The 13,198-nt window shown below is 29.7% G+C and overlaps 3 protein-coding genes across 7 annotated transcripts in view; 2 read left to right on the top strand and 1 right to left on the bottom strand.

Moving 5' to 3' along the window:
- LOC126914200 (WD repeat-containing protein 36-like) overlaps positions 1-8,538 on the top strand; it is a 47,650-nt gene extending 39,112 nt beyond the window's left edge. Inside the window, exons 2-4 of the mRNA XM_050717819.1 lie at positions 6,145-7,223; positions 7,292-7,569; positions 7,644-8,538. Coding sequence (XP_050573776.1) covers positions 6,145-7,223; positions 7,292-7,569; positions 7,644-8,498 — 2,212 coding nt within the window. The 3' untranslated portion in view covers positions 8,499-8,538. The remainder of the gene's footprint in view (positions 1-6,144; positions 7,224-7,291; positions 7,570-7,643) is intronic.
- LOC126914198 (WD repeat-containing protein 36-like) overlaps positions 1-13,198 on the bottom strand; it is a 32,535-nt gene that overhangs the window by 11,374 nt on the left and 7,963 nt on the right. The window contains exons 3-5 of one of the 3 annotated variants that reach the window (XM_050717816.1): positions 1,946-3,024; positions 1,600-1,877; positions 631-1,525 (exon numbers count right to left, since the gene is read on the bottom strand). The exons of 1 other annotated variant lie outside the window; for it this stretch is intronic. In XM_050717816.1, coding sequence (XP_050573773.1) covers positions 671-1,525; positions 1,600-1,877; positions 1,946-3,024 — 2,212 coding nt within the window. In that variant the 3' untranslated portion in view covers positions 631-670. Of the gene's footprint in view, positions 1-630; positions 1,526-1,599; positions 1,878-1,945; positions 3,570-13,198 lie in introns of those variants that run through there. One more of the 3 variants, XM_050717815.1, reaches the window with a different exon arrangement.
- The window catches only part of LOC126914208 (uncharacterized), a 29,399-nt gene continuing 26,019 nt past the window's right edge, over positions 9,819-13,198 (top strand). Inside the window, exons 1-3 of one of the 3 annotated variants that reach the window (XM_050717837.1) lie at positions 9,819-10,044; positions 10,643-10,737; positions 10,926-11,056. In XM_050717837.1, the coding sequence (XP_050573794.1) occupies positions 10,005-10,044; positions 10,643-10,737; positions 10,926-11,056 (266 nt within the window). In that variant the 5' untranslated portion in view covers positions 9,819-10,004. The remainder of the gene's footprint in view (positions 10,045-10,642; positions 10,738-10,925; positions 11,057-13,198) is intronic. The other 2 variants (XM_050717835.1, XM_050717836.1) reach the window with 2 other exon arrangements.

Below are 13,198 nucleotides of genomic sequence, written 5' to 3'. Positions count from 1 at the left end.
GGAATTGCTCAAAAAGATCTACCACTTATAATCAATACTTTACTTGCATTGAAGCAAGCTCTTGATAAATTACAAAAATCAAATATTATGACAAAGAAACAACATGGAGATGATAAATTTATTAAACAAATCTTTCATTCTTTACGTGCTGCGGCAAAACGAAGTCTTTATAGAATAGTTACATGTTTTGAAATTTATATAGGAGATTTAGGATTAGAAACAACAACAGTGGAACAGTTACATAGTTTTCTTGCTTATAGGGAATAAATTCTCATCGTTCATTGTAAACTTTGATGTATGTATATATATATAAATAACTTTTACTTGTATCTACATAAAATATTTTTTGGTATCAAAATATGTCAATGATTGTAAGATTATTTTTGTAATTGTTATATTTATATACACAAACAAATTATACTTGTGATTAATCTTTCCTATCTTTTCTATTTAACTTTACTTAACTGTGGTTTACTGTATAGGAAACTAATTATAAGTTTAAGATTGTAAATGCGCTGAAATAATTTGTAAAATGTGGCAATAAATTATTTTTCAAACATCTATAATTATTCGATCAATGTATTTTAAAAAAATGTTTTGTGATGGTCATATTGCAAAAACATTTAAAAATTACGTAAAAAATAACGTCATTTTTATTACAATAAAATAATTACATCTTCTTCAAAGCTTGTACAACACTTAGATTATGAAACAATTTATCTCTCAATACAAACCAAGACTTTGATTGTATTTCTTGCAATGTGTCTAAATAATTTCTTAACGTTTCGTCTTCTGTTATTGTCGTCCCGTGGCATTTCAAAAATACGGCTAGGTAAGCTTGTGCTAATTCAAAATCCATTTTCTTTTCTATCATATGATATATCATTTTCATAAACTGAAGTAATAAAGTATTTGATGTTCTTTCATCCGCTGAAAGTGATTGAATTTCGAAATCGATAAAGCTAGGATTCATATTTTTTAATTTTTTAACAACTTCTTCAAATTCTGAATCTTTCATAGACAGTAAGGATTTGGCAAACAAAGTAAGATTTTGTAACTCAGGATGAATAATCAGTTTCTTATTGACTTCGGTATCTTTAACACCCGAAAGGTCAAATTTCAATTCTAAAGACGGAATCGTTGGCAGAAAGAAAGGTGCACTCTCCGGTGCCTTTGGCGGTTCTTTCGGCTTGTTCTTTTTTTTTATAATATCGATATTTAACAGATTCTGCCACCTCGAGTGTGGTAAACCGGACATTGTAATAAGACCCTCCTGAAGTTGTGCTGGAGAAACGTAATCCAATTCTGGTTCAGTAAGTTCATCTTCATTAATATCAGTAACTTCTATTATTGAGCCAGGTAGACCGATCGTTGGAATCGGATCGTCTTCGTTTACTCCTTTCAAAGAAATGTGGGAATACAAGGTACGGTTTGACCATAAATATATACCTAAGTTACATACATGTATTGTAGCAAGAAATTCACCAGTAGGTGAAAAACTTAATGACGTGCATGCTTCTGGTACCTAAAACGTTACATTCAGTTAATATTTTTAAATTAGATCAATAATTAAGTTTTACTAACATATATTATATATACCCGAAAAATGTCTATTAAATTAGAGGAAGGAATATCCCATATTCGAATTGTACAATCCATAGATGCTGTTACTAGCCATCTAGAGTCAGGGTTAAAACATGCGTCTGTTAATCGCGCTTGATGTCCTTCAAAACGTCGGACAATTCTTTTAGTGTCAAGATCTACTAATATAATAGTAAAATCTTCCAATGCTACAGCTATAAGGGAACTATCATTATGATATCGTAACCATTCAACTGGTTCATCCAATATCACTTTTGTTACTGGTTCAGTATCTCCTTAAAATTATAATATGCAATTAATTATATTTTCACATGTGTATCATAAAATATAGTTATTTCTTTACCTGCTTTTGGTTTAAATCTCCAAAACTTTATAAATGCATCTCTGCCAGCAGTGATTACAGTTTGATTTAAAAGATCTACCATTACACCTTTCACAGGACCTTGATGTGCTCCTTTATTAGTACCATAGCTAGCTCTGTGAATTCCTGATTGTATATTAAATCTTTCTACATGGCCACTATTATATCCTATAACAACAAAATCTCCACATTTTGTTATAGATACACAAGTTGCAATAATGTTACGATTGCTTTTAAACTTTTCTAGGATTAATTTGTGTTCTCCCATTTTTGTCTTATTAGAAGACCAAGTAGTGACTGTACCCAAACCAGAATGTGTTGCTGCAATGTTATCCCATTCTTTTTCTCTTGTTGACTCTATAGCAAAATTAGTAATTGGTGGCATTAATAAAGGATCCTCAATAAGTCTTCCTCTTTTCTTTGCAGCTTTTCTGTTGAATGATGCTCTTCCAAAGCTTTTATTCAACATTTCCGTAATTGTGGAAAACATCCTCAAAGAAGAATCACTTCCAGCTGTTAATATATTATTACCTTCATCTCCATAAAAACGAACAATATTAGGAGGTTCTGAATGACCTTCTCTAATTCTTAAAAGTCTTCCAGCTCCATCAGCTAAGTCAAATATCCATAACTTTATAGAATTGTCGGAAGAAGAAGATACTAACAATGGTTCATTGGGTAAATATTTTAGTCCTGTTACACCCTTAAAATGAGCTTTAAGGAGTTGGCTTTCTACTTTACGTTGTTCTAAGTTCCAAAATACAATGTGACCCTCTAAACTTCCTGTGGCCATTATTGGATGCTCGTCTGTTCGGAAACTAATGGATATTACACAACCCCAATCTTGTACTAATTCAAAAAGTGTTTCATCAAGCTTCAAATTATGTAATATAATTCTTCCATCTCTTAAACCTATTGCTGCAACGTCTATTGCAGGTGCCTGTTCAAGTGCAGTTACTGGTGTATTCCAGCCTTTAAACGTGTAAATTAATTTTAGAACTCTCAAATTCCATAACTGCAGTTGACCTTGTTCACTTCCAAGTAATATTTTGTTTATATAGGTGTTAGGATGTATTATTGTTGTAATTTTGAAATGTTTCTCACTGAAATCAAGTTCTGTTATCAGCTCTTCTGTATTAATATTCCACAGTTTAACAATGTTGTTCTCATCAATAGATACTAAACAAAGACCAAAAGGTAACAGAATATGCACTGTGTAATCATGTCCTTTATAAGTATGTCTTAACTCTCCTCCTCTCCGCCAAGCGTATATTTCTTTTCCACATGCTGTAAAAGTGTGATAAGGGTCTCCCGCGAGACATGTAATTTCACCTGGATGCGTTTTTGATACGTTAAGAAGCGTGAAATGTGTACAGCTGTACGTAAGAAACGTATCACCGACGCATGTTATTATAAGATTGTCTTTTCGCCTTGTAATATATCTTGTTATAAGAGGAATGTGATTACTGACATATCCTAATGCGCGATTTTTGAAAAATATTTTACTGTGTTCCATTGTCTTTCTTTACTTTACGTCGAAACTGATGCTTATATACACTTAAAGAATAAGGTTAGAATACACAGCCATGCTTTTGAGATAATATACCTATGAGTGTATTGTATTCCCACATTTCTTTGAAAGGAGTAAACAAAGACGATCCGATTCCAACGATTGGTCTACCTGGCTCAATAATAGAAGTTACTGATATTAATGAAGATGAACTTACTGAACCAGAATTGGATTATGTTTCTCCAGCACAACTTCAGGAGGGTCTTATTACAATGTCCGGTTTACCACACTCGAGGTGGCAGAATCTGTTAAATATCGATATCATAAAAAAAAGAACAAGCCGAAAGAACCGCCAAAGGCACCGGAGAGTGCACCTTTCTTTCTGCCAACGATTCCGTCTTTAGAATTGAAATTTGACCTTTCGGGTGTTAAAGATACCGAAGTCAATAAGAAACTGATTATTCATCCTGAGTTACAAAATCTTACTTTGTTTGCCAAATCCTTACTGTCTATGAAAGATTCAGAATTTATATTTATTCTAAATATTATCTTCCTTTTCAGTTTCTATTAATTTGACAAAACATTTCGTATTTCTAATTACAATCGCTTGACTCAGTAGAAGAAAATTTAATCAAACGCATAAAAAATTGTTTAACATCAAAATAAATTTAATAATGTTTGCAGGTAGTATAGAACAAGAATTAAAAATACGTAATTATGGGAACATGAAACACTTTCATATGAAATAAACCACATTAAATTTAATGTTATACCAACAATTTCCTAATTCGTTATAAAAAAAAAAATACGCTAAGAAAAATCTTATTCGTGGATGTAAAAATTATATAAGAATGATAAGCTTCCATAAGAAATAGATATCTTATTCATTTGTAAATAATTGAATAACCGAGAGTTAACAATGTAACATTAATTATTTACTATTTACCTATAGTCAATTATACATACATATATTTTTCTTTCAATTTTTGTAATATATATTTATATTATTTATATGATATATTTTTTAAACATACATATATACATATAGTATATTATTTATCCATATATCACGTATCAATATACAATAATTGTACTTTTTTTCCGAAAAATTTGTAGATAATATTATCTAAGTGTTATTAATTGTAATTTAATACAGTTACATCTTATATTATATATAATATTTGATAGGTAGTAATATACAATCGTTTTAAAGTTGTATGTGAGTTTACTTCATCGTATTTGTTATTAAATTGTATTTAGTACTCGCTAATATTAACATACATATTTGTTATAAAAAGTATTTGATTTTATAGAATAGACACTATGTTTTATACATATATGTAATGTATATTAGCATACAAATGATTTATATGAACCCGTGGAAATGACGGATAACTGAAACGAAATTATAAAAAAAATACTTAGTATTAACAATTGTTTTCCTACTCCATTCCTTACCTATATAAGAACTTAATTTTACTATTTATTAATACTTCATTTAATAAATTAATTGTTACTTATGTACTTGTTGCAACATATTTAAGAATATTATAAATACAAAACAATTTTTTCTACAAATTGTTAAATCACTGCTGTAACAAAAATATAAAAATTTTAGCTTTGTTTCGTCCAAGCAAATAATTATACTAATGATTGCTTCAAATAAATAAGAAATTATATTATTTAATATAATATTATTATATATATAATTATTAATATAATTATTAATATATTATTATATCATTCTATTATATATTATATATATATATATTATATATATAATATTATATATTATTATTATTATATTATATATTACTATATTATTATTATAATATTATTATATATATAATTATTAATATAATTATTAATATATTATTTAATTTAATTATATTATTTAATTTTTGTTTCTTTATTTTATGTACGTTTCAACAAAATCTAATTAACATTGCATAATATTTGTTTTTTATTGCATTACATAGAAAATTAAATTATACTGTAACTCTATAATTTATAAATGAAGTTTATATAAATTTAAAATATACGTATCAAAAACAAAATCTTCAAACAGTAAAAGTCACTCTCATTAAAAACATAGTTTATGCTTTCCAACATGGACGCACTCATAGGTATATTATCTCAAAAGCATGGCTGTGTATTCTAACCTTATTCTTTAAGTGTATATAAGCATCAGTTTCGACGTAAAGTAAAGAAAGACAATGGAACACAGTAAAATATTTTTCAAAAATCGCGCATTAGGATATGTCAGTAATCACATTCCTCTTATAACAAGATATATTACAAGGCGAAAAGACAATCTTATAATAACATGCGTCGGTGATACGTTTCTTACGTACAGCTGTACACATTTCACGCTTCTTAACGTATCAAAAACGCATCCAGGTGAAATTACATGTCTCGCGGGAGACCCTTATCACACTTTTACAGCATGTGGAAAAGAAATATACGCTTGGCGGAGAGGAGGAGAGTTAAGACATACTTATAAAGGACATGATTACACAGTGCATATTCTGTTACCTTTTGGTCTTTGTTTAGTATCTATTGATGAGAACAACATTGTTAAACTGTGGAATATTAATACAGAAGAGCTGATAACAGAACTTGATTTCAGTGAGAAACATTTCAAAATTACAACAATAATACATCCTAACACCTATATAAACAAAATATTACTTGGAAGTGAACAAGGTCAACTGCAGTTATGGAATTTGAGAGTTCTAAAATTAATTTACACGTTTAAAGGCTGGAATACACCAGTAACTGCACTTGAACAGGCACCTGCAATAGACGTTGCAGCAATAGGTTTAAGAGATGGAAGAATTATATTACATAATTTGAAGCTTGATGAAACACTTTTTGAATTAGTACAAGATTGGGGTTGTGTAATATCCATTAGTTTCCGAACAGACGAGCATCCAATAATGGCCACAGGAAGTTTAGAGGGTCACATTGTATTTTGGAACTTAGAACAACGTAAAGTAGAAAGCCAACTCCTTAAAGCTCATTTTAAGGGTGTAACAGGACTAAAATATTTACCCAATGAACCATTGTTAGTATCTTCTTCTTCCGACAATTCTATAAAGTTATGGATATTTGACTTAGCTGATGGAGCTGGAAGACTTTTAAGAATTAGAGAAGGTCATTCAGAACCTCCTAATATTGTACGTTTTTATGGAGATGAAGGTAATAATATATTAACAGCTGGAAGTGATTCTTCTTTGAGGATGTTTTCCACAATTACGGAAATGTTGAATAAAAGCTTTGGAAGAGCATCATTCAACAGAAAAGCTGCAAAGAAAAGAGGAAGACTTATTGAGGATCCTTTATTAATGCCACCAATTACTAATTTTGCTATAGAGTCAACAAGAGAAAAAGAATGGGATAACATTGCAGCAACACATTCTGGTTTGGGTACAGTCACTACTTGGTCTTCTAATAAGACAAAAATGGGAGAACACAAATTAATCCTAGAAAAGTTTAAAAGCAATCGTAACATTATTGCAACTTGTGTATCTATAACAAAATGTGGAGATTTTGTTGTTATAGGATATAATAGTGGCCATGTAGAAAGATTTAATATACAATCAGGAATTCACAGAGCTAGCTATGGTACTAATAAAGGAGCACATCAAGGTCCTGTGAAAGGTGTAATGGTAGATCTTTTAAATCAAACTGTAATCACTGCTGGCAGAGATGCATTTATAAAGTTTTGGAGATTTAAACCAAAAGCAGGTAAAGAAATAACTATATTTTATGATACACATGTGAAAATATAATTAATTGCATATTATAATTTTAAGGAGATACTGAACCAGTAACAAAAGTGATATTGGATGAACCAGTTGAATGGTTACGATATCATAATGATAGTTCCCTTATAGCTGTAGCATTGGAAGATTTTACTATTATATTAGTAGATCTTGACACTAAAAGAATTGTCCGACGTTTTGAAGGACATCAAGCGCGATTAACAGACGCATGTTTTAACCCTGACTCTAGATGGCTAGTAACAGCATCTATGGATTGTACAATTCGAATATGGGATATTCCTTCCTCTAATTTAATAGACATTTTTCGGGTATATATAATATATGTTAGTAAAACTTAATTATTGATCTAATTTAAAAATATTAACTGAATGTAACGTTTTAGGTACCAGAAGCATGCACGTCATTAAGTTTTTCACCTACTGGTGAATTTCTTGCTACAATACATGTATGTAACTTAGGTATATATTTATGGTCAAACCGTACCTTGTATTCCCACATTTCTTTGAAAGGAGTAAACGAAGACGATCCGATTCCAACGATCGGTCTACCTGGCTCAATAATGGAAGTTACTGATATTAATGAAGATGAACTTACTGAACCAGAATTGGATTATGTTTCTCCAGCACAACTTCAGGAGGGTCTTATTACAATGTCCGGTTTACCACACTCGAGGTGGCAGAATCTGTTAAATATCGATATTATAAAAAAAAAGAACAAGCCGAAAGAACCGCCAAAGGCACCGGAGAGTGCACCTTTCTTTCTGCCAACGATTCCGTCTTTAGAATTGAAATTTGACCTTTCGGGTGTTAAAGATACCGAAGTCAATAAGAAACTGATTATTCATCCTGAGTTACAAAATCTTACTTTGTTTGCCAAATCCTTACTGTCTATGAAAGATTCAGAATTTGAAGAAGTTGTTAAAAAATTAAAAAATATGAATCCTAGCTTTATCGATTTCGAAATTCAATCACTTTCAGCGGATGAAAGAACATCAAATACTTTATTACTTCAGTTTATGAAAATGATATATCATATGATAGAAAAGAAAATGGATTTTGAATTAGCACAAGCTTACCTAGCCGTATTTTTGAAATGCCACGGGACGACAATAACAGAAGACGAAACGTTAAGAAATTATTTAGACACATTGCAAGAAATACAATCAAAGTCTTGGTTTGTATTGAGAGATAAATTGTTTCATAATCTAAGTGTTGTACAAGCTTTGAAGAAGATGTAATTATTTTATTGTAATAAAAATGACGTTATTTTTTACGTAATTTTTAAATGTTTTTGCAATATGACCATCACAAAACATTTTTTTAAAATACATTGATCGAATAATTATAGATGTTTGAAAAATAATTTATTGCCACATTTTACAAATTATTTCAGCGCATTTACAATCTTAAACTTATAATTAGTTTCCTATACAGTAAACCACAGTTAAGTAAAGTTAAATAGAAAAGATAGGAAAGATTAATCACAAGTATAATTTGTTTGTGTATATAAATATAACAATTACAAAAATAATCTTACAATCATTGACATATTTTGATACCAAAAAATATTTTATGTAGATACAAGTAAAAGTTATTTATATATATATACATACATCAAAGTTTACAATGAACGATGAGAATTTATTCCCTATAAGCAAGAAAACTATGTAACTGTTCCACTGTTGTTGTTTCTAATCCTAAATCTCCTATATAAATTTCAAAACATGTAACTATTCTATAAAGACTTCGTTTTGCCGCAGCACGTAAAGAATGAAAGATTTGTTTAATAAATTTATCATCTCCATGTTGTTTCTTTGTCATAATATTTGATTTTTGTAATTTATCAAGAGCTTGCTTCAATGCAAGTAAAGTATTGATTATAAGTGGTAGATCTTTTTGAGCAATTCCATAAGAATCTTCATTTAATGATAATACAGCTAGAGATGAAATTGCATCCGCAGCCCAGATTATCGTCTGTCCATTAAATAAAATATGACACACTTTACCACCCTCTATTTCACCAAAAACATATGAAATAAGTGGTTTAGATTTAGATCCCTAATTTATGTTAATACCATATGAATATAAAAACACGCCATAATGAACAATATAGTTTTTTTCATGTATTTGTAATAATTAGTAATTTATAATATAATGTGAATTATGTAATATGCTCCAAATAAAAGTGCTATAAAAGTTGCAAATAAAGGTTATAATATTAATGCATTAGAAAGCAAGAATCGAAGCATGTATTTTGTACTTGTAATAATGTAATTTATAATGTAACTATGTATATAATATAGTTTCACTACCGATTAATCAATTCTACGTTGTATTTGTATATGTTACTATTTACAATTAATAAATAAGAGAAGAAATATATTACTTAAAAATGTTTCACATAATTCTTTAATAGAGTACTTAAATTGTAAAGGTATCCAAATATCAGAATATTTAATAAAGATCCATGAACGAATGGTGTACGATCACTTAATACTTTCAGTTTCCTTTCTATTTTGTACTCTATGATTTTAGTAAAAAAATGTAAATGAAGTGTTTGATAAGTTTTCGAACACGCAGAGGAACTATTTATTATCGAAGCGAAGGTTGCCTTACTAGTAACATCTTTAATTAACCCGCATGTCATTTTCAATAGGCCTATTCATATAGTATAAACAAAATGGATTAGAATCTCGTCAGAGTTAATTTCTATTATTTTATGGATATTACAAGAGTCTGCCGTCATGTGGAAGTGCCATAAATGTGGGAAACCAGTATATTTCGGTTAGTTTCAATCTTCGCATATATTAAAAAGGCGTAATAATTTTGACAAGTACCGTTTCCTGTCATTATAATGAGTTGATCAATTTTTTGTCTGTATAACTGTCATGTTACTTGTATATATTTTATTAGAAATATTATTTTATTATTATTTTTCTGCATTTTAACCAAGCTCTTTGTTATTATTAAAAATTATTTTTTAAATTAAAAGATTATTTATTGTCGTTTTTAATATTTTAATATTTTAAACGTTTAAAGTAACGGTTTTAATATTTGAAATATCAAAAAAAAAAAAAAAAAAAAAAAAAAAAAACTTCAGGTGAACATAAAAATTTGTTTACATATTTTATATACTAATTTAAACAGGTATTTTAATATGCCAATTTATACGTTAATAATTTATTATTTATAAAACCAAAATGCATGTATTAAATAAAACTTAAGAAAATATATTTATTAAAGGATTAGTGAAATCTTAACTGATTATAAAATTATATGTGCTTTTTTGTAAATTTTTACAAATAAAGAGTATTTTGTACAAATAGATAATAAATATATTTGTTTATTTTTTACAAAATATTTTGAAAAACTGTGACTTTAGCTGAACGCAAGCAATCATTGGGATATGACTGGCATCCAGAATGTTTAAGATGCGAAGAATGTGGGAAACGCTTAAATCCAGGCCAGCATGCAGAGGTACAACATTGCATATTTTATAAAATTGTTAATTAAATATTGTAATATTATTAGTCATATTTAAATATTTAATCTATCTAATTTTGTGTCATCACTTTAAATATTTCATTTTTAATGTATTACTGTTAACTTTTACTTAATATTTGTACAAAAAAATTTATATTTTCTTTTTAAAAACTATTATGTAGCATAAAGGTGTACCATATTGTCATGTACCATGTTACGGAGCTCTTTTTGGGCCACAATTGTTTGGTCATGGAACAAGAGTTGAATCACATACAAGTTTTGGGAAAAAAGAAGCTCGGCCATCATTACCCAGGTATATAGTTCAAGACAATGTGTTTTATTTAATACCATACTATTAAACATATTATTACATTAAGTTTTATATTGTTATAATTTTTCATACTTAGATCACACTTAGAATCAAAGTTGAAGGTTTTCAACCAGTATTATGAAGGCAAAAGTGGTGGAATAAGAAGCCGTGAGGTATTTATCTTATATTTATGCTTAAGAAAATATAGATCAACATATAATTAATATCATTTTTTAACAGGTTAATGGAAGATTGATACTGGAAGGTGCACTTCGTATTTATTGGGGTGTCAGAGGAGTGATTCATTTGAAAGAAGATGATGATCAACGCACAGTAGTTACAGCTCGTAATAGAAATTCTTGTAGACGTAGTGTTTCTGATGTGTGTATATATTTTTATATGAAAAGGTATACTTAAAATATTTTATATGTTCGTATATCTTGTAAATTCTGCCAATAGAGTATAGAAGATGAAGAAAAAGAGAAAGATTGTGTAAAAGAAACTTGTGAACAAGACGCAGAAACTGAAACAAAGTCTGTACCAACCTCACCTGATCATCTTAAAAGCCTCACTTTACCAATGAAACTAGACGTTAAGAACATGGAGTGGGACGAAATAGATGAGCTTCTTCAGGTAATATATAGGTTATTAAAATTTCTGATTATTAAATATTTTTCATTTTATTTATTTTTATCTGATTTTTAATTATCCAGGTTGAACGTAAAATTGAAGATGGAAAAAAATTATACCAAACGATGCTCGAAAATCTACCTTCGATTAGTTTGCAAACCACTTCCGACCCACTGCCTCTTTCCTCTCAATCCAGTTTTGATAGATCTGATTCTCGCGAAAATTCAGAAGCAGATAGTCCGAACCATCAAAGCAATCGTGGTAACGATAGTAGCGTAACTAGTACACCAACGCACAGTATAGGTAGTTCTTCCAGTACCGATACGCCTATTTACCATGACACACCAAATCGAAATGGAACGCTTCGAAGGGTAGAATACTTCGATAACTTGGAGAAAAATATGTCCGGTAATAGATCTATTAGCACTGATGACAGTTGGATAGAAAAAGGTTTAAATCGATCGATGTCCGGACCTGATTGCCTTCAAAGACATCGAACTGATAGCGATACAGATTCTGTAAATTCTCTACAATTTAGAGAAGATGATAACATGACAATGTCAACCGACAGTGGACTAGAGATATTTAATAATTATAGTCTTGAATTTATTATTCTCCCTGTATATGCATATCTGTAATACGTTCTAGCTGGATGGCGTAGTTTTACGACGAAAACAAGGATCCACCGCAATTAGACGTCGCCCGGGTGGTCGACGACAATCACGTAGTCGACTAATTTTTTAATTTTTTAATAACTTCTTCAAATTCTGAATCTTTCATAGACAGTAAGGATTTGGCAAACAAAGTAAGATTTTGTAACTCAGGATGAATAATCAGTTTCTTATTGACTTCGGTATCTTTAACACCGGAAAGGTCAAATTTCAATTCTAAAGATGGAATCGTTGGCAGAAAGAAAGGTGCACTCTCCGGTGCCTTTGGCGGTTCTTTCGGCTTGTTCTTTTTTTTTATGATATCGATATTTAACAGATTCTGCCACCTCGAGTGTGGTAAACCGGACATTGTAATAAGATCCTCCTGAAGTTGTGCTGGAGAAACATAAACCAATTCTGGTTCAGTAAGTTCATCTTCATTAATATCAGTAACTTCTATTATTGAGCCAGGTAGACCAATCGTTGGAATCGGATCGTCTTCGTTTACTCCTTTCAAAGAAATGTGGGAATACAAGGCACGGTTTGACCATAAATATATACCTAAGTTACATACATGTATTGTAGCAAGAAATTCACCAGTAGGTGAAAAACTTAATGACGTGCATGCTTCTGGTACCTAAAACGTTACATTCAGTTAATATTTTTAAATTAGATCAATAATTAAGTTTTACTAACATATATTATATATACCCGAAAAATGTCTATTAAATTAGAGGAAGGAATATCCCATATTCGAATTGTACAATCCATAGATGCTGTTACTAGCCATCTAGAGTCAGGGTTAAAACATGCGTCTGTTAATCGCGCTTGATGTCCTTCAAAACGTCGGACAATTCTTTTAGTG

This window comes from Bombus affinis, chromosome 3, assembly GCF_024516045.1.
Source record: "Bombus affinis isolate iyBomAffi1 chromosome 3, iyBomAffi1.2, whole genome shotgun sequence".
Lineage (NCBI taxonomy): Eukaryota > Metazoa > Arthropoda > Insecta > Hymenoptera > Apidae > Bombus > Bombus affinis.
Note: the sequence above shows the minus strand (reverse complement) of the source record. Positions and strands in the feature narration are given on the sequence as shown.